Here is a 22,668-nt window from a genome sequence, read left to right on the forward strand (position 1 = left end):
GCACAAAATGTTTGAGGGCTCATGTACACGAGCGCGTGTGCCCCGTGCTGCGGACCTCAAATATTGGTCCACAATGCACAGGCACCGGTGAGGTGCACGCCGTTTGCAGATGCGAACCCATAGACTTGAATGGGTCCACGATGTGCAATATACGGTCCGCACCACAAAAAAATACACGTTCTATTTCTTTGTGGTGCAAAGGCACAGACCGAAATCCCACGGATGCGCTTCATAGTGCCTCCGCACCGCAAAAAGCGGTCGTGTCTGGCAGATGCGGACCCGTTCAAGTCAATGGGGCACATTTATTAAGCTCCCATTTTTCTCCATCATTTCCTGTCTCCCCCCCCCCCCCCCCCCATATGTGCTCACATTTAGGGCTCGTTCACACAAACGTTTTTTAAAGTTCCGTATACGAAACCATTCATTTCAATGGTCCCGCAAAAAAACCTGAATGTATTCTGTATGCATTCCGTTTCCGTATTTCCGTTCAAAGATAGAACATGTCCTATTTCCTGTAAATCACGTTCCGTGGCTCCATTCAAGTCAATGGGTCAGCAAAAAAAAACGGAACACATACGGAATGTACTCCGTTTGTCTTCCGTATCTGTTCTGTTTTTGCTGAACCATCTATTGAAAATGTTATGCCCAGACCAATTTTTTCTATGTAATTACTGTATATGCCATACGGAAAAACGGGACGGAACCAGAAACACTACTGAAACTAAAAACGGATCCGTTAAAAACGACCCGCAAAACACTGAAAAAGCCATACGATCGTGTGAACGAGCCCTAAAACGTTACGTTTATTAAACAAAAAGCTGTTTGGAAAAGGTCAAACATTACATTGTAGAACACATCTGAAAAAGTGCACAAAAAAAAACACGCCGCCCCAAGGGTAGTCGTTTTAAGCCACTCTGTACACCGAAAAAAAGGACGGACAAATAGGTGCACATGTTAAATATGTCCTTAAAAAAAAAAAGACGTACATAAGTGCGCCTTAGGAATGTGTCGTCAGAAAATGGCGCAGGAATCACAAAACAGGCGCAAAAATGTTAATTATTGTGCGGACACACAAAAAACAAACAAAAACAAGGCTATCAAGGATAGAATACGACAAAAAACGTGGCGCAGACACTTTAGTAAATAGGCCCCAATGGGTCCACAGCACGGAGAGTACATGGCCAGTGCTCATATATTGTGGACCAGCCGTGTACGGTCCGCAATACGGGCACTGACCGCTTACACTCGTGTACATGATGAACCCTAAGGGCACAGCCACACAGCATGGAGTTTTTGCAGCAGAATATTTGCCAAGAATCCACAGGATGGGGGGAAAACAAAAAAAACGGGGGAGATTTATCAAAACTGCTGGAGGGGAAAACTGGCGCGGTGCCCACAGCAACCAATCAGAGTCCACCGTTCATGTTTCAGAGTTCCTTTGGAAAACGAAAGGTGGAATCTGATTGGTTTCTATGGGCAACGAAGCCAGTTCTTATCAATCTCCCCCCAACATCTTCATTTACATCCGCAGCAAAACGCAAGTGCATACAAATCCGCAGCAAAAAAACTAACTTTTGCAATCGAATTTGCAGCAAAAAAACACATCTGCGTACGAATCTGCATGTAAATCTGCAGTAAAACATTTCATCCTCCTATTGTAAAGGGTGGAAATACGCAGCATACAACGACATGATCCGCAGGCCAATTAACGCCACCCTCAATTCTGTGGTGCCCGGTCTGCAGCATTAGCGCCACGTGTGCACAGGCAGTGGCAGGGCAGTCCAGGCGTTTGTATAACGGGCAGAACACTTAAATGGACGTATATGAACCGGCTGAACATTGCTCCGAGACCTGCATGGGAATTCAGTGCAACGTACCCGAAACACAGGTGCAGCTCACAGGTGTCGGGGGAGGGGGGGCAGGATTTGTGGATCTTTCCACCGCCGAGCTGTTTGCCGACTCTTCACTGCTGAGGATTCATCCCTGCAAACAAAAGCTGGGTGCGGCCGAAATGAGGAGAAACGGTGCGGACACCTGAGCCCCTATCAGCACAGACAGGAAGCCGGGCTGCTGATCCCGCACAGTCCAGGCTCGTGGGATATGCTGGTACACGTGGTCCCAACAGTGCTGGAATTAGGCTGAAGTCACCCTCGCAGCAGTGCTATAATAAATGCTGAGGGGAGGGGGTGCGCCGGCCAGGCCTGTATCTCGGATCCGCTATATACGAGCCCCAGCTGTTTTTGCACCGCATCACGGATGCGGACCCCTTCACTTGAACAAGTCCGCAATCTGGAAGGTGCAATGCAGAATGGAGGCACGGAACCCCATGGAGGCACCACTGAGCGCTTCCGCGTGGGGCTTCACTCAGCGCCGCCGCACTGCAAAAAAATAGAACATGTTCTATTTATTTTTATTTATTTATTTATTTTTTGCGGTGCGGACGGATAACCGACCCGTTCAAGTTGAATCTGTCTGCAAAAAAGCTACGGCCATGTGCACGAGCTCTTAAGGAACGACTGCCTTAGGCCTCTTTCACACAAGCGTGACGCATTAGGTCCGGGTGCATTCGGGGAAACGCGCACCATTTTGCAAGCAAGTTCCGTTTTTTCCGCGCGGGTGCAATGCGTTTTGATGCGTTTTTCAAGCACATGATAAAAAAACTGAAGGTTTACAAACAGCATCTCTTAGCAACCATCAGTGAAAAACGCATCGCATCCGCACGTGCTTCCGCATGCAATGCGTTTTTCACTGAAGCCCCATTCACTCCTATAGGGCCAGGGCTGCGTGAAAAACGCAGAATATAGAACATGCTGCGATTTTAAAGCAACGCAGAAGTGATGCGCGAAAAACTGCGCTCATGTACACAGACCCATTGAAATGAATGGATCAGGATTTAGCGCGGATGCTATGCCTTCACATCACGCATTGCACTCGCTCGCGTTAAAGGGGTTCTCCGGGCTTTTAATGTCGATGACCTATCCTCAGGATAGGTCATCAATACCAGATCAGCGGGAAGGCACTCGCAGCATGCTTGCCATAGACGGCACGTGCGCCTTCCCTTCATACAGCTGATCGGCGGGGAGTGCCGGGTGTCGGACCCCCGCCGATCTGAGACTGATGATCTATCCTGAGGATTGTAAAAGCCCAGACAACCCCTTTAATATCAGTCTGTTATCAGAATCACCGATTGCCCCCCACGTTAGATCACATAATGCGTACCTTTTTGGGGCTGATGTGCAGAAATTTTGGGACGCACGGCCTAACATGAGCCCAGTAGATAAGGTGCTCTCGGGTCGCACTGTGAACGGTTTTCACCACCTCCAGCGAGCTGGTCCTCTATGGGTTAATGGTGCGGCATCTTGAGAACATATAAGCTCTTATCACCTGTGTGTGAGGGGCGGGGGATGGGAGCCGCAGGTGGCTGACTGCACAATTACCGGGACTTGAGAAATGTTGTCTGGCTGACACTACTGAGGTCATGGGCGTCCCCTCCGGCTTTCCTAATGTATACGTTACAGTCCATGGATGCATCCGGGGCGTATTGTCCAAAACTGGCAGTCTGTTCCAGCACTTTGACATGTCTGGAGGCGGCGAGCTGTGAGGTATAAGCCGTCCTGCCGCCGCCTCCTTATTTATTCTTTTTCCGACAGGTCAATGCCTTTAACATGCCCTGCAAGTCTGGCAGCCAAGATCTGCTGTGACCTGTAGTTCCACTAGCGGTGCCCTTATAACCGCTATAGCTTCAGAATCCCTGTGCGTGGCCATGCTCGGTTTGGCTGAGGATGCGTGCAGAGATTGCAATAACGCCATTTTACTCCCATGTGTCAATACGTAGACTCTTCCCTGCAAAGCTCCGTACGGTAAGGAGAGTGGTTACTGGTCAGTTTGGGCGGGCGGCAGCAGCAGCGCACACCATCTGCGCGGGGCAGCTCTAGCAGCAGGTGGTGCCCACACTCTACAGCCCCAGAACTGTAGCGGTGCCCGACCTCCTGCCCCACTACCAGTGAACATGGCTGCTGCGCGGTAAGTTAGCTCCCGTTCTCATGTAGTGAGGGGCACCAGCCTTCAGTGTGTGTGCGCTCTGAGGAGGGGGCATGCCCTGGCACTGCTCATATGGAGGGCAGTGGGATTTGTGCCCCATGTCTGTCTGCAGTACTATGGCTGGAAGAGAAGGCACGGTCTGGAGCTGGTTCCATGTTACAGGTCATATGTGTCGCGGGATCCGCCGGGGCGGACAAGGAGAGGGTCCCAGTGCTAATGGAGTCTCGGCGCACCCAGAGATCTCTGTGCAGCCGCATGTCACCGGTAAGGCCTCATGCACACAGCCGTTGTGCGGCCATTCCGTGCATTGGGGACCGTGAATGGGTCCGTGATCCGTCTGCACAGGAGAGGAGGCACGGAAAGAAACGCCACGGAAGCACTGCAGCTCCGGATTGTGGACCCATTCAAGTAAATGGGTCCGCATCCGTGATACGGGGAGCGCGCGGCCGGTGCATGAGGCCTAAGGCTGAGCTCGCACATCAGTTATTTCCAATATTTAGGCATCTTGCACATGAACAATACGGATTAGGTCCAGATACGTTCAGAAAAACTCGCACCATTTCGCAAGCAAGTTCAGTCAGTTTTGTCTGCGATTGCGTTCAGTTTTCTCCGCGCGGGGGCAATGCGTTTTGATGCATTTTTCACGTGCATGATAAAAAACTGAAGCAATCATCAGCGAAAAACGCATCGTATCCGCACTTGCTTGCCACTTGGAACTGAACCCGAGTTCGGGAAATAGTTTTTTACAGTACAAATACATTTCTGAAGTTATTACCCGAAGTCTCGTGAGACTCCACAAAGCAATAACTTCGGCTCATCGGAGCCAATACATTCTAGTGCTGTACGGAGCTCCTGCTGCGTACGGTATTGGAACGAAGGTTTATGCGAATCGACTTTGGATGTTTCATCCGAAGTCTATTCGCTCATCCCTACTACGGTAGTAATAGTTCCTTTGCATGAATACCCACCTCTTAGGGCACGTTCACACCACTGATATTTATTTCAAGTGCTGGATCGGGCACATAACTGACCTGTACGGAGCTAAACAGCGTCCATTAAGGCCTCATGCACACCGCCGTTGTTTTGGTCTGCAGCAGAGCCGCAGTTCGGATGCGGACCCATTCACTTGAATGGGGCCGCAAAAGATGCGGACAGCGCTCAGTGTGCTGTCCGCATCCGTTGCTCCGTTCCGTGGTCCTCCAAAAAAATATAACCTGTCCTATTCTTGTCCGTTTTGCGGACAAGAATAGGCAGTTATATCAATGGCTGTCCGTGCCGTTCCACAAATTGCAGAACGCACACAGACGGCATCCGTGTTTTGCGGATGCGCAATTTGCGGACCGCAGAACACACAACGGTCGTGTGCATGAGGCCTAACTATGATGGAGTCTGTTCAGTTTCCGTTCGAGATCTTGTCTTTTTTAACCAGACAGAAAAGTCCTGCATGCGATGCTTTTTTTTGTCAGTCTTTTTCACAGAATCTGTGACAGAGGCCCAAACACGGCCTCCAACGCGGATGTGAACAAGCCCTTAACATTACGTAGGCCTGTGAAGAATGTATTTGTATTACTGCAACTGCTCAAACATGGTAAGAGTATTTTTACTCTTCCGGAAAAAATGTAGTGCAACCTCTGCATGCCTGTGTTTTTGATGGCAAGAGCGGAAAAAGCTGCTGCGAGTAAAAAATGAAAACGCGCCATAAATCCTTGATGCATTGGAGATTGATGCAATACCCACATCTCACCAGCAGGTGGCAGCGCAGAACTGTACATTCCGATGCAGGTTACTGTATATGTTACCATCAAGAGTTAATTATCCTTCTCTGGGAAGGAATCCGTCTGATATAACCATGTAAACGTTCTGCTCTACCCTTGATCCGTCTGCCATAGGATCGAACTAAGGGCTCATGCACACGACCATATGTATTTTGCGGTCCGCAAAAAATACGTATGATGTCCGTGTGCATTCGGAACAGCTGGCCCCTAAAAGAACAGTCCTATCCTTGTCTGTAATGCAGACAATAATAGCACATACAGAAACGGAATGCACACGGAGTAACTTCCGTTTTTTTTTTTTTGCGGACCCCTTGAAATGAATGGTTACGCATACGGTCTGCAAAGGAACGGACACGGAGAGAAAATACATTCATGAGCCCTAACTGCGACCAATGCAGGGAAGGTCACGTTTAACCATTGTTCTGCCATTGACTTCTCTGTGTTTTGTAGTGTCTGTCGTTGGTTGGCACATGCCGCTGTATGAGCGTATGCCCCCCATAGGCTCCTGTGTAAAAAAACAAAAACTGGATGCCTTTGTTCCAACTTTAGGGAACAGCATGTGAAGAAAGATGGCAGCCTGTATTCCGCTGCATAGGAAGAAGCATATGCCCCCATCCTCCTCCGTATTTATGTAGCGCAGGGTACACCAGAATAAAGTGCGGTCTCTTGTGCCCTTCCTGTCACCTCGGCGCCAGCTCGCTCACCCTGCGGAGGAAATGGTGAGGTCTGCGGCAGGAAACCGCCCTGAATGTCATGAACGGCTGGATGGACACGTACGGATAAAAGTTATGGCGGCTTACAAAGCCCGATGGTTCTGCTACTTAACTGTTTCAGTGCTGAGATGCCGCCGTCCTGACTTGTAGTAGGTGGAACTATTTTTCTGCGACAAACACAAAGTTGATGTTTTTTTTTTTTCACCCCCGGTCCCTTCCGGCACCTTTTCAAAATCTACCATGCACCTCCGGAGTTAACAATACCATACTGCTCAGATATGGCATCCGGGTGTGCAAGGACGGCGGCGGCGGCGCTGTGCAGAGAGTCCTGGAGGGTCTGTGATTAGTGGGGTACGTGAGACCCCCCCACTGAGACCTGCAATATGCAGTCACCGACCCTGACTGGAATACCCCTTTAAGCCTCATTTACATAAGGCCGGCAGACCCCTGTAATCCAGGTCTGGGGTCCTGCTCTATTATACATACACACGCCGTGATAAGATTTCTGCTCCCGCCTCTCCCTGTGAGGTCGGTGCAGCTTGGCACCTCTTGTATACAGATGTCTACGAGGCGCCTGGACGGCCATGACACGTGGCGCTGGGGATAAGGCTACTTTCACACTAGCGTTTTTTGCGGATCCGTCATGGATCTGCAAAGACGCTTCCGTTACAATAATACAGCCGCATGCATCCGTCATGAACGGATCCGGTTGTATTATGTCTTCTATAGCCATGACGGATCCGTCTTGAACACCATTGAAAGTCAATGGGGGACGGATCCGTTTTCAATTGTGGCAGTGAAAACGGATCCGTCCCCATTGACTTACATTGTGTGCGTTTGGCTCCGCTTCGTCAGGTGGACACCAAAACGCTGCAGGCGGCCTCCAAAGCGGAATGGAGACGGATCGGAGGCAAACTGACGCATTCTGAGCGGATCCTTTTCCATTCAGAATGCATTAGGGCAAAACTGCTCCGTTTTGGTCGCTTGTCAGAGCCCTGAAACGGATCTCAGAAACGGAAAGCCAAAACGCCAGTGTGAAAGTGGCCTAAACAGAAGGGGGGCACAAGGAAATATTTAGGGCAGATCACACTGATTCCAATGTACGCCTGTGGCATAAGACTGCTGGTCGGTTTCACTCAGCCTTGTCATATCCATATCTGGGAAAGCTGGGTGACAACCTCTAATGGCGTGGTCATCCACCTCCTGCTCCCAGAGCTGCGGAGCTGGCACCTTAGACCTGGACGGCTCGGGGATTGATTTTTGGTGAAACTACTACCACCATCCTCCCTGCCCTCTACAAGGCTCACTGGCATGTCACTACTTTATGGGGGAAAGTGGTCGTTTTGGCAGGATTTCCCCAGTTAAGGCTACCCCCACCCTCCCATGCCCATACAGGGTCACATACGTTTTCGGCTGAGGCTTCCATCCCGTCTGTGAGCGCGGCGGCTGGTGTGGACCCGCATGCTGCCGCCCGGCTCTGCTCACTCATTCTAGAACACAGTTTGCACAATTGTGGCGGGAGGGACCAGCTGACCGGTCACATGAGATCGCAGGCAGCGCTATAAATACTGCCGGCGACTGCTGCCCTTGTGAGCGGACGGGGGTCACTTCCCGAGCCCTGCTGTCCTCTCTCAGGTCAATGAACTCTAGTTAAAGGGACAGTCTGCTGTCTCTCCGTGTGCTGTGCTACCGAAAGTTCTCTGTTATCAGCCACGGGACTACTGCCCCCATCATCATTAGGGCTCATGCACACAAACATTTTCTTTCTGTATCCGTTCCGGTTTTTTGCAGACCGTATACAGAAATATTAATTTCAATGGGTCTGCAAAAAAAAAAAAAAAAGTGTCCGGATTTCCGTTCCGCCAAAAAATAGAGCATATCCTATTATTGTCTGCATTACGGACAAGGATAATACTGTTCTTTTAGGGGCCAGCTGTTCCGTATGGAATGCACACAGACGTCATCCATATTTTTTGCGGACCGCAAAATACATAGTCGTGTGAATAAGCCCTTACTCTTATAAAGCTGTTGCACCATTAGGTTATATTCACACGCAGCAGATTTATAGCAGAACAGTCCGATTTCTGCAGCAGGTGCACAGATTTCTGCTAATCCCAATTCACATGAATACGACAGGTGCATAAACTTCTGCAACAGCCACATGTGATCTTGTGCTTGCAAGCTGCAGGTGTTAGGTGAACTGGCCCTTTAAATAGGCGACGCTCACTCCTGACATCTGTTGTGGGACTACTGCCCCCATGCAGGAACAATGCTGATGCATTCCTTTCTTAAAATGCTGCATTGTGTAGCGCCTCTGTTATCCCTCCTGGAAATGTATGAATGGACAACATCTGACAAGGAGAAGAGTAACTCCTTTCTAAGATAGTCATACGTTTTCAGAAGGAATAACGGAGGAACAGTATTGTATTCAGAGGAAAGGCCGCCATGTAAAACTGGTAAGATCAGGGGGACCATGTGGCGGCGCGCTCTCTACATGGATCCTTAGAAAAACCAAACCATAAAGTAATTCCATCATAAAACCAGTCTCAAAGTCTCTCATAACAGTTATATAACAAGCTCAGCGGCGGCGCCTGAATATACGCAAACGCTTCCTCTCTGGCCATTACAGCGGCGGGAGGAGGATTTTGACCCATTTGAGTTTCTCGTAAAACGCGCGTTATCTTTATTTCTTAGAAAAATAGAAGATAAGGACGGTAATCGCTACTTGCGCTGCTCTGCGGGTGACACGGCCGCGTGGACCTGCAGGAGGGCAGGAGTTTCACTCTTCCCAAAGGTCAAAAGGGCCGAGGATGATAATGAGCAGAGATACAGAACTGATGCAATTCCTCTGTGGAGCCGTCGTGTAGTCACAGGGTCACCCAGGCTTCGTGGACGGGCACAGTCCCTGCGGCTAAGTTAAAGGGGTTTTCCGGGATTTTAATATTGATGACCTATCTTCAGGCTATGTTATCAATATATAAGATTGGCGGGGGTACCGTCACCACCGCCGATCAGCCGGTTGAAGGAAAGGACCCGCTCCGTGCGAATGCTGCCTTCTCTTCACGATTTACCTGCTCACCGTCGGCAGTGCAGCGGTGTGCGGGTGTAACTACAAGGCGCCCCGTTCACTTCAATGGGACGGCTTCTTGTAGTTACACCCGCACACCGCTGCACTGTCGACGGTCAGCAGGTAAATCGTGAAGAGAAGGCAGCATTCGCACGGAGCGGGTCCTTTCCTTCAACCGGCTGAGCGGTGGGGGGGGGGGGGGGTCCGTCCGATCTGATATTGATGACTAGTGTTCAGCTTCGGATGCTGCATCTGAAGTCGCTTCGTTCAAAACTTTGGATTAATACTGTACGGAGATTCGTCTCCATTAGGGATCGACCGATTATTGGAAGTACCGATATTAAGGATTTTGCACATTATCGGTATCGGCATCTAACCTTGCCGATAATGTGTATAGAGAGAATACCAGTGAGCGCTTATGGAAGCATGCATCGGGTGCCGGGAGCAGGGAAGGAGTGCAGCAAGCGCTCCCGATACTCGCCCTTCCTGGTCTTCTTTGAAGGGGGCCCACGCTGCACTGTCCTGACTCCGTACAGCGTCGCGCGCACTATGACCTGACACTGCACGCTGCAGCACAGGCAGGGGAGCGCGACACCAGACCCGGAGATGAAGAGGAGCCGCGGCACAGGAGAGGTGAGGAGTTTTTTTATTTTATTCATCTGAGGTCTGATAGGGGTTAAATAATGTCTGATCTGAGGTCTGATAGGGGTTAAATAAAGTCTGATCTGAGGTCTGATAGGGGTTAAATAATGTCTGATCTGAGGTCTGATAGGGGTTAAATAAAGTCTGATCTGAGGTCTGATAGGGGTTAAATAAAGTCTGATCTGAGGTCTGATAGGGGTTAAATAATGTCTGATCTGAGGTCTGAACGGGGTTAAATAATGTCTGATCTGAGGTCTGATAGGGGTTAAATAAAGTCTGATCTGAGGTCTGAACGGGGTTAAATAATGTCTGATCTGAGGTCTGATAGGGGTTAAATAAAGTCTGATCTGAGGTCTGAACGGGGTTAAATAATGTCTGATCTGAGGTCTGATAGGGGTTAAATAATGTCTGATCTGAGGTCTGATAAGGAATAAATAAAGTCTGATAGGGGTTAATAAAGTCAGTGAGGAGGGGGGATGGTGTGGAAATTGGCATTTGGCACTAGTATATTATAAATGTAAATTATAAATTGACTACCAATTAAGGCTACTTTCACACTAGCGTTCAGAGCGGGTCCGTCTGGTATCTGCTCAGACGGATCCGCTCCGATAATGCAGACGTTTGGATCCGTTCAGAGCGGGTCCGTCTGCATTATAGTTTAAAAAAAATTCTAAGTGTGAAAGTAGCCTGAGCGGATCCGTTCAGACTTTACATTGAAACTCAATGGGGGCGGATCCGTTTGAAGATTGAGCCATATTGTGTCATCTTTAAACGGATCCGTCCCCGTTGACTTACATTGTAAGTCTGGACGGATCCGCTCGCCTCCGCACGGCCACGCGGCCACCCGAACGCTGCAAGCAGCGTTCAGGTGTCCGCTCACTGAGCGGAGCGGAGGCTGAGCGCTGCCAGACTGATGCATTCTCAGCGGATCCGCCTCCACTGAGAATGCATTAGGGCCGGACGGTTGCGTTCGGGACCGCTCGTGAGCCCCTTCAAACGGAGCGCACGAGCGGACACCCGAACGCTAGTGTGAAAGTAGCCTAAGGGATTTATTAATTTATAATTTACATTTATAATATACTAGTGCCAAATGCAAATTTCCACCACCTCAGTGACTACCAACTAATATAATATATAAATTATTGGCCTGAAAGTTCACTGATTATCGGTATCGGCTCTAAAAAAAATAACAATCGGTCGATCCCTAGTCTCCATACAGTATTAGAATGTATGGGCTCCTGTCAGACTTTTCTCATGTGGATGTGTCCCTCGCGAGGTGTGTGTGTGTCTAGGATGCTGCTGTCTTCACTAGCTTTCCTGACTGATTGCTCCTTTTACAGCTCATGAAGCATCTCCTCTCACTGAGGAGTGATGAGTCCCCCCCCTCCCTCTCCTGCAGAATCTAATGGCAAATGAAGAAAACCCACAGCACTCTCTTTTTTTTTGCAAATCCTTTGTGTGGTTTATTTCAAGACTTGTGTAAATAAGTTGTTCTCCATCTTTTCCAGGGAAGCTCAGCTCCTCCGACAGGTAAGGAATGGCATGAATAGCGATCTCCTTACATCTAGTCCATATATTAGAGAGAGGAGAGCTGCGGTCTATGGCAGTCTGACATACTCCTCCGGCCTGATTGTTTGGGCAGAAGTGCAGGTGACACAATATTAGGATCATTCTCCCGTTGGCTGAGTCTGTCCCCAAACCGGTTTCCCTTGAGATTAGTAACCAGGGTGTGGGGACACAGCTCTGTATAAACAGCTTCGCGGTCCGTGTGCCTGCGTCACAGTGAAGGAGGAGAGCGGCCGCTGCCCGAAGATCACCCCATGGACGCATCACTTCATGCAGCAAATCTGATCAAGAGCCGCGCTGGCACCATATCAAAATAGGTTGGGGTTAGACATTGGGGGGGGGGGGGGGGGGGGATGGAGCGGTTACCCATATCGGATCCGTGCGGGTTCCTCAGCTTCTTCTGCCCCTCCGCTGGTGTTGGGTTAAGGTCGGGCCGTCTGTTTGCTTCTCTCAAGGCTGATGTTTATTTTGGGGCTCTGCCAACGTAAAAAAAACTGGAGGCTCCTGATCCCCGTGAAGTATCTCCTAACAATGACTGTCACCCGGTTACCAGAGAAATGGCCGCCCGTCTGTGCGACGGACCTCAGGGTTATATGGGCTCTCTGCTTTGGATAAGGTCTTTCCATATGTTCTATTGCAGTATATGGCGGTAATGGATATGGGGGAAGGGGGGCGGTTCTGCCCTTTAAGGGCACCTGTCTTGTGTGGAGAAAAACTCTCCAAGGTATAAAGATACAGGTGAACTTAAAGGGGTACTCCCATCTTATAAAATGACGTTATGATCGGTGGGGGATGACCTCTGCAACCCCCCTCCTCCAATTCAGAGAAAGAAGGGGCCACAAGGATAATCCAGCACTGTGGCCCCTTCACTGTTTTTGATTTCCGGATCGGCATCACCTGTGAAGCGTGCGCAGCGCTGCAGTCTTCCTGGAGGTCAGACCCCCCACTTATCACTGTAATGGCCCACGGGAATACCCATTCAAAGCCAGAAACGTGCTTAGAGCAGTAGTCCGTTCCCTTCCCCCACAGTATATTATGCAACAGGGGGCAGCACTGAGCACAGGTGAAGAAACCTCTCCAAGGTCTATAGATGAACTTAAAGGGGTACTCCCATCTTATCAAATGATAGGACAGGTTTATGATCGGTGGGGTCCGACCTCTGCAAACTCATCTAAAATAACGGATCTCAGACGGAAATGGCCAAAACGGAGGCCAACTGTGCATAACTGATGCTGAGGATCCGTTTTTATCTTTATTTTTGTGTTCTTCTGATGGATCACAAGAACGCAAAATAAACTGTGATGTGGACCCGGCCTTACCTGGGTGGTCTCGGTGCGAGCGTTGTTCCGAGAGGCACCATGAATAATGGGGAGGGGGGAACACTGCTGTCAGCCATGACTGTATGAAAGTAATATAGTATTCCCCTTTAAATTTCATGGCTTCACTAATGACCTTATCATTAGCATTTGATTAAATCCAACCCGAGAGCTGCAGGAAGTGTTGCGTATATCTGTGCTCCCCGCACAATAATCATTTTTTTTTTAATCATCCGGTGCAGAACGTGTCCCTCTCGCCCGCACTCCATGCATCCTGTCCGCTCCGTCCCCCGGGGGTCCGGCCTTTCCACAAGTTCCTGATGCCGATTCTTGATGAAGCTGCTAAATAAACAACCAAATCTCGAGTGGAAAGCAACGCCCGCAGCGGCTGGAGGACTTAACCTGAATTACGATACGTCGCAGAGACGCCCCCCCCCCTTCTGATCCTTGATCCCTTCATCTGATCTGGGGTGTCAGATTGAGTTGGCGCCGCAAAGACGCACGTCTCCGGAAACTTGAGTGCAGGGGATATTGTTCTAAGGCTGAAGCTCTGCGAAATGAGGCCGAAGAAGCCAGGAGGGCATCGCCTGAGCTATCGGAATACACAAGTCATGGTGGCACGGGTTGGGTAAAGGAACAACTACTTTCGCGTTGCCAAAGCCTCGTCTATCAATGACTAAGGCTACATGCACACGACCGTTGTGTGTATTGCGGATCCGCAAAACACGGATGGCGTCCGTGTGTGTTCCGCAATTTGCAGAACAGCATGGACAGCCATTAATATAACTGCAAAACAGACAAGAATAGGACAGGTTATATATTTTTTTTTTGCTGTCCGCATCTTTTGCGGCCCCATTGAAATGAATAAGTCCGCAATCAAGCTGCAAAAACTGCGGCTCAGATGCGGACCAAAACAACGGTCGTGCGCAGGAGGCCTCATGGAGGTGCAATGTTCTGGGATGGTTTTCCAGTAGATAACTTACTTCTGGCATGGACCACTACTGCCTGCAATAGATGGAAAGTTGTCCCTTGATCCCCTAATGATCAGTTCATGGATCACTGCATTGCCCACACAGCAGTTGGTTTACATGGAGTAAGTTTCCAGCCGTTGGCATAAACATATAATTCGCTTTTAGGACTGAAAATAACATTTAATAAAATGGGTCAAAGTTGGAAGGGGGTGCAGCTGAAGTGGTTTGGACACCTGCTATACACAACCTGGCCAGTAGATGGTGCCACATGCACTAGTCTCTAGCTGTACAGTACAGGTGAACCGTACGTGGTCCCAGGTGGAAGTGACCACTTTTCATGCATCTGATTGGCTGAGAAAGCGACCATCGCTTTGTCAGTGTGGGGGCCAGAGCCATAGGATGTTTCACGGTAGGCTTGCTCCATGGACACAACATGGAGTATTATGTTTAATTCGGAATTAAGCAGTTAGGGTGCACTCACACAAACGTATGACGACCATGCCCGTTTTGTGGACCGCAAACCGCACCGACTGTGTGCACCCCGCTTTCACAGTGCGGACCCCACTGACTTCAATGGGTCCACAATCCGCAAGATGCAGCCAGAGATAGGACATGCGCGCTTACGGGTCCACGCCTTCGCGCCTTAAAAGATAGGACGTGTCCGATCTTTGGCAGTATCTTGTGGATCAAGAAGCAAGGTGCCAGTGGTCTGCAGTCCACAAAACGGGCTCAGCCATTGCACGTGTGAACTTCCATTTTTACTACACATCTGATAACATCACTGTAGAAGGGTGAATTCACACGTGGCAGATATTTCTACGACTGGTTTACTCATCTGAACGATGCTTGCAGAAATCCATAAGAATTCACCATAACGGGACGTCCCCTTTTGGGGAGGGGGGGGGGGGGGGGGCTGCATCGTTTTGGAGTAGCAGTAATAATTTAATCTACATGATGAGAAAAGCTGCAGCACAAACTGATTGCGGATTGTACATGCCGATTTACGCTGCAGATGCCACTCTTTGCGATGCACAGCATGAAATCCACAAAAATGAAGCTGTAGGAAATCTGCACCCTAACGATGCATTCATACAACTGTAATTTCGGTCTGCTCCCACTCTGTATTTTTTGTGGACCGCATGCAGCATGGGGCTGCAAAAAAATAAATAAATCAGACTCAACTGCGTCTACATCCGTGCAGTGGAGCCGAAAATTATAGCTCATGTCTTATTCTTCCCCGCTTTGTGGACAAAAATAGGCATTTTTTTCAAAGGGCCCGGAGAAAAGTGCAGGATGCACATGGACCGCAAAACGGACACGATCGCGTGAACGCCCCCGAAGGACGGCAACAAAATCCACATGAAATGACATGCAGATTTCACACCGTGCACTGCATAAATTTGCTCTGCATGTCGCTCTTTGCAGTTTTAGGCCCCTTTTACACGAGCGAGTTTTCCGCGCGGGTGCAATGCGTGACGTGAACGCATTGCACCCGCACTGAATCCGGACCCATTCCTTTCTATGGGGCTGTGCAGATGAGCGGTGATTTTCACGCATCACTTGTGCGTTGCGTGAAAATCGCAGCATGTTCTATATTCTGCGTTTTTCACGCAACGCAGGCCCCATGGAATTGAATGGGGCTGCGTGAAAATCGCAAAGCATCCGCAAGCAAGTGCGGGTGCTGTGCGATTTTCACGCACGGTTGCTAGGTGACGATCGGGACCCGATCATTATTATTTTCCCTTATAACATGGTTATAAGGGAAAATAATAGCATTCTGAATACAGAATGCATAGTACAATAGGGCTGGAGGGGTTAAAAAAAATAAAAAATAATTATACTCACCTTAATCCACTTGTTCGCGCAGCGGGCATCTCTTCTGTCTTCATCTTTGATGACCTGGGAGGAAAAGGACCTTTGGTGACGTCACTGCGCTCATCACATGGTCTGTCACATGATCCATCACCATGGTAAAAGATCATGCGATGGACCATGTGATGAGCGCAGTGACATCATCAAAGGTTCTATTTCTCAAAGAAGAAGACAGAAGAGATGTCGGCTGCGCGAACAAGTGGATTAAGGCGAGTTAAAAAAATTTTTTTTTCTTTTTTTTTTTTTTAACCCCTCCAGCCCTATTGTACTATGCATTCTGTATTCAGAATGCTATTATTTTCCCTTATAACCATGTTATAAGGGAAAATAATACAATCTACACAACCTTGAACACAAACCTGAACTTCTGTGACGAAGTTCGGGTCTGGGTACCAAATTCAGTTTTTTATCACGCGCGTGCAAAACACATTGCACCCGCGCAATAAAAACTGAACAACGGAACGCAATCGCAGTCAAAACTGACTGCAATTGCGTACCTACTCGCGCAGGTTTGCCGCAACTTATCCGGACACGCTCGTCTGCAAGGGGCCTTACACAGCACAAGATCTCCTCCACTTTGCTGCTGCTGGGGATGTTCCACTATACGATTCTGCAGCAGAGAATCCGTAGGGTAGACCGCCTGTGTGAACGTACGCTTACTCTCCGTCCGATGTGGTGGCTTGGCGGTGTTATTTTGCAGCACTGGGGTTCTAGGTTCAAAACCAACTATGTGAATGAGCAATGAGGTCTGCAAATCTTTGTCTGGTTGGACCAGATCAGTAATACGGTCCGGGGTGTAGACGCGCTCTCGCTATGAACGGCTATGTGTGACTACGAGTCTTATCTACAGCCACTCACAGCTCTGAAGCCGCAGAAAACTAAACTCTCACCCAACACTTCCTGCAAAAATATTTTATCAGTAAAAAACATGTCCGTAAGTGGCTGTGCGTATGGCAGAGAGAGGGCGGCTACGTTTAGCACATTGGCCGCATACATACCCGGGTACAGAAGCTGACCAAGGAGGCTGTATGGACGCACAAAGCCGAAGTTCGGGAGTCTGCACCAAATGCTATACAGCAAAGAGAGAGTTAAACCATCCTCTGGACATTTGAAAGGATGATGCACCCATCCATTGCACATTTAAATTGTATGTAAATGAAGCTTTGCAACTTTGTAATCTACTTTGTGCTTGCTGTCAGTGAATGGTGACATTCCAGGAGCTGAACACATCACAGCTACTGATTTGTTACAGTTGTATCCAGTGTAGACAAGGCTCTGAGGTGATACATTGTAACAAACTATGGGTAGAGGAGCAGATTTGTTGCTATTTCTTCAGCTCCCGGACTCAATTTGATAGAACCGACTTCAGTCCCAGAGCATGCTGGGAGTTGTAGTTGTGGCCACATCTATCATACCAAAATGGCAGTGTAAAAAGTGACATTACGGCGCCGCCCTTCTTACCACAAGTTTTTGGCTGACTTTTTTACCGATGAACTTTGCCCTGTTTTCGCTCTGCAGGAAGGAGCTGGTCACACAGATTAAGCAGAGCCGAGGCAGCTGATTAGGGGAACAACCAGTTATCTGGAGCTGCAGAGACATCTGTGAGGGGACGAGGGCAGAAGGGAAGGACCAAGCGATGACTTCGCGGTGAGGTCACTGACTAACAAGGTGGATGGTCAGGGAGCTGCTGGGTGTGAAAGTAATGACCCCCTCCCCCACTCAATCACAGCACCGGGCCACGGCAAGACCACAGCCCTCCAGGACAATGGTCACTTTCTATAGATGATCGGCCTATAGAAATAAAGACATGAACGCAGCCCGGCCCGACACAATAGTGACACCCTGTATCACCCCCGAGCTCCTCGCCCATCGCTGCATCCATCCCATAATCCTCCTGTGATCCAGACAATGGGGATTTATATACAGATTGTCCGGCTGGTGACAAACAATAAAAAGAAGGGGGCGATGACCGGTCTCCGCTTTCTGAGGAAAAGGGCATCTTGACCAGTTCTAGACCCGGTTTTCCCAGTTAGGATACGGACACACAGTGTGGATTTAGCGCCAGATCCACCAAAAAGCAGGGGGCAAAATCCACGTCCTACTTGCAGATTTCACTCACTGCATTGCAAAAAGCGAAATCCGTGGGGGAAATCCACAGGTTTCTATTCCACGCCTGAGGTCAGTTTATGCTGCAGATCCCTTCCGCAGCGCGGGGATAAAACTCATCCTCTTGGCTGCTGCCGTCATACGCTGCAGATTGTTCCCCTGCAATGGATATCAGCCCTGTGTGAACAGACGCCAGGGCAGTGATGGCTAACCTCCGGCACTCCAGCTGTGGTGAAACTACGACTCCCAGCATGCTCCATTCATTTCTATGGAGGTCTGAGAACAGCCAAGCAAGTGTGCATTGTGGGAGTTGTAGTTTTACCACAGCTGGAGGGCGGGAGGTTAGCCATCACAGCCCTAGGGGGTTTTCTCGGACACGCTCAGGTGTCCTCCCCTAAGGGTTCGTTCACACGGGCACCTTCCGTGGGGCAGGCGCATGGGGATCGCAGACCCATTCACTTGAATGGGTCCGCGATCCTTCCGTTCCGCAAAAAGATAGAGCAAGTTCTATCTTTTTGCGATGCAGAAGCACGGAACGGAACCCCAGAAAGCACTCCGTAGTGTTCCGTATCTCTGGATTTGTGGACCCATTGAAATGAATGATGCGGTATGGTCATGGAACGGTGCCCGTGTATTGCGGATCCACAATACGGCAACGGGTTTTACACGTTCGTGTGAACGAGCCCCAAGGTTGGTTTCAGACCTTGCATTTTTGCAGACAGTCAGACCATGGTTTGAAGACCAAAACCGCTAGGACAGTGTCACGTAGCCATAAGGATGGATTCACAAGTAGCGTAGAGCTTTCTGCATCCGTATGTCCGTTCTGCAAAAAGATAGAACATGTCCTATACACGGCTGCAACCTGTAGACCACGGAGCCACTGAAGTGAATGGGTCCACAAACCCTGCGCATGCGCCATGGGCGGGATTTGCAATTTGAGGCCTCCAGCCACCACTTTCAGGGCTCTGTTACCAGCGGTGGGATCCGCACCTATATTGGGAACAGAGCCCCGCAAAGTGGTGGCTGGAGGCCTCCGGTCCGCCACCACCAAGCGCTCTCCCTATAGAAGTGAAGTACAGCGCATGACCGGCCACCGCTCCCATTCACTTCTATGAGCCCAGTGCTCGGCTATTTTCGGCGGCCAAATATAAAATGAATGGAGGGCGGCGGCGGCTCACGCGCAGTGTACTTTTAGAACTCTGTTCTTGATATAGGTGCGGGTCCAAGTGGTGCGACCCACACCTATCAGACAATGGGGGCATATCCTAGCGATATGCCCCTATTGTCTCAGACGAGACAACCCCTTTAAGATGGATGTAAAACGCACAGCATGCTCCTTGGTTCTACTGTGATCCTAGTTCTGGTTCATTCTCTCCAATTCTACACACGGTGAGGGCTGACGACCGACCGCCCGGGGTCAGCGTGGCCCAGACGGACTATTACAGCTCTGCGAGGAAATGTTAGATCCGAATTGCAGTAATGAAGCCTTACGCTTTCTCCTGTACGGCACCAGGGCAAAGGCCATTGTGCAACAGGACAACTAGTGTCATTTAGAGGGAAAGTTCAGCTGTGCGGTCAGGCAACTGGTCTGTAAATTGCAACTTTATAAATGTTCTTTCTCCATCAATGAAACTGCTTTCTCAACAGCCTCCCTGAGTAGGAAGCTAAGAGGGTGGAGGGGCCGTCGTGCTTGGTACTCGGGCATGTTCAAGATGTTGTCCTGCTCCGGCCATTTCAGAAATGAAAGGATCATTATGTACAAAAAGGGAAATACTATGTATTGTCCGACGCTGGGGCTAAGGGGGTGGAGCATGACACCGGGGTTCTCTGGGGATGTTTGAATTTCTGGGTCCTGCACTAAATATGACCAGGGGAGCAGCAGAAGCAGTCGGGCCCCAGGCCCTGGACCCTTAGAGACCAGTATAATACATTATAAGGGTCCATTCACAGGTCCGCATCCGTTCCACAATTTTGCGGAACGGGTGCAGACCCATTCATTTTCAATGGGGCCGGAATGTGCTGTCCGTATCCGCACTTCCGCATCCGTGCTTCCGTTTCCGCAAAAAAATAGAACAAGTCCTATTCTTGTCCGCAATTGCGGACAAGATTAGGCATTCTCTATTATAGTGCCGGCGTTGTGCGGTCCGCAAATTGAGGAATGCACATTGCCGGTGTCAGTGTTTTGCGGATCCGCAGAACACTTACGGACGCGTGAAGGGACCCTAACTCTCCAGTACTAGCATAAGCTGGTAATTTTAGGGGGCGTGGCCCTTTAAAGGCAACGCCCTAATCCAGTTGTCTTGCTAATCACCTTGGCGGATGGAAATCCCACAGGGCCAGTACTGATGTCCAGGCAGAAAATGGCGACAGCCTAAAATGGCTGCACGCGCAGCAAGTCTTCAACTCCCGTTACGTGAGCAGCTTCATCCACTCCTGGGAGCAATCAGCCAAAAATACCTGATCACAAGTTTTAGGGCTTCACCCCTGGAGCCGGTGCATTGCAGCAGCACAAATCATTATGCCTCCGCCACGGGACCTGGCTCTGTGGCTCCTTAAAGGGCCGCACCAAGGCTCTATGACCCCCCTACAGATAACCAGGAGATCCCCCAATTGTACTTCCATTTCCTGCAGACCTTGGTGCACTACAGGTGGGCTATCATGTGGATGTCCTCTCTAAGCAGGTACAAGTGTGTGGACGCACAAAGGGTGACAGTGGGGGCTACTTGGAGAGAAGAGACGCTCTGGAGAGCAAACTGCTGCGCTGAAGAAGTGAAGTCCGGTACACAACAAGAGAACACAGGAAAGTTTCACTGGGTCTCATTAAAACCATACACCTTCAGCACGCATAGTTATGCCTTTTGTGTAAGGGCTCATGACCGTGTGCAGCCCGCAAACAGCAGGCCCCGGCCGTTCTGGCACTGCATCACGGATGCGGACCCATTCACTTGAATTGGGTCCGCAATCCGGATGGTTGGAACGGAAGCACTACGGAGTGCTTCCATAGTGTTTCTGTCCGTACCTCTGCCCCACACAAGAAGTAGTGCATGCACTACTTTTTTTGCAGTGCAGACCCCATTCAAGTGAGTGGGTCCACGATCCGCATGCAGCGGCCCCATAGCCGGTGCATGTGCATTGCGGACCACAATTTGGGGTCCGCAGCACGGGCCTGGCCGGCACGTGCCTGAGCCCTTAGGGTCCATTCACATGTTCGTATAGGTTTCGCGGATCCGCAAAACACGGACACCGGCAATGTGCGTTCCGCATTTCGCGGACCGCACATCGCCGGCACTCTCATAGAAAATGCTGTTTCTTGTCCGCAATTGCGGACAAGAATAGGACATGTTCTATTTTTTTGCGGAACGGAAGTGCAGATCCGCAAATGCAGATAGCACATTCCGGCCCCATTGAAAATGAATGGGTCCACACCTGTTCCGCCAAAATGGGGAACGAATGCGGACCCATTTTGCGGACGTGTGAATGGACTCTTGGGCTGATAAGCTGCTACCTGACACTGACATGGCAGCTGCTTCTCTCCTGGCACAGGAACGGATCGGGCATACGGAAATGCCGAATGTCCATTCCTTGTTTTCCTGTGTTAACAAGCATCAGGTGTTAATAGCTGAGGCTCCATGAGCATGCACTAACCATGATAGAAACCCTCCAGCCTGCTTGTTGATGGTTTCCATCTATGTTTCCACCCGTAAAAAAAAAAGGAGAAACGTTGCAGAAGTTTTTTGTTTTGTTTTTGGTTTTAAAGCTGGAGCCGCTGCTGCAGAATACCACCCTCTCACAAGGCGCGGAGCAGTAGCTCCATCATCTTAAACACAGGCTTACTTAAGGTTCGTTAGAACGGATCAGTTTCTTAATGAAAATGTCATTATCCCCGCTGGTGGCTTCCGTTTTAATTACAGCAGGACAAGGTTTGTGCCGGGTAAAATGAGGCTAAGAAAGCAGCACAGTGAATGAGGGAGGGACGCCCAACAGCCAGACACGTATGGGACATCTACAGTAACTATTCGGGGGAGGGTCGCCCCCGAGTGTGGACAAAATCCGATATTCTAGATCTATTGAAGAGGATATTCCTTATTACAAATACCACACATTGCGTTTCTCTTTTTTATTTGTATTTTTTATTATTTTTTTTATCTACTTTTGGAAAAGCTGGGGGGTGAATCGCTTCATAGGCAAACTGACCCTTCATGACTATAGAAAAGTTGGGTGACAACCTCAGTCAGAGCCATATGGCACCCAACTTTTCTATAGTCATGAAGGGTCTGTTTGCCTATGAAGGGATTCAACCCCCAGCTTTTCCAAAAGTAGATAAAAAAAATAAAAAACTACAAATAAAAAAATAAAAATAAAAAAGAGAAACGCAATGTGTGGTATTTGTAATAAGTAATATAGTCTTCAATAGATCTAGAATATCGGATTTACCCGAATATATATATATATAAATGCAGAGCTGAAAAAACGTGAAATCAAAAGACGTAAGGGTAAGAATTGACGAACAGCAAGATGAGCAGCGGAGGACGCACAAAACAAAAAAAGAGAATGTAACACAGAAAAGGTAAAGTGCATAATGCCTCTATAGAACAGCGA

The 22,668-nt window shown here is 49.3% G+C and overlaps 1 protein-coding gene across 4 annotated transcripts in view; it reads right to left on the reverse strand.

The window, feature by feature from the left end:
- Positions 1-22,668, reverse strand: part of TMCC1 (transmembrane and coiled-coil domain family 1) — a 91,921-nt gene that overhangs the window by 24,395 nt on the left and 44,858 nt on the right. The window contains exon 1 of one of the 4 annotated variants that reach the window (XM_040408369.1): positions 7,935-8,044. The exons of the other annotated variants lie outside the window; for them this stretch is intronic. Coding sequence (XP_040264303.1) covers positions 7,935-8,018 — 84 coding nt within the window. The 5' untranslated portion in view covers positions 8,019-8,044. Of the gene's footprint in view, positions 1-7,934; positions 8,045-22,668 lie in introns of those variants that run through there. 4 annotated transcript variants of the gene reach the window in all.

This window comes from Bufo bufo, chromosome 9 (genome assembly GCF_905171765.1).
Source record: "Bufo bufo chromosome 9, aBufBuf1.1, whole genome shotgun sequence".
Classification (NCBI taxonomy): Eukaryota; Metazoa; Chordata; class Amphibia; order Anura; family Bufonidae; genus Bufo; species Bufo bufo.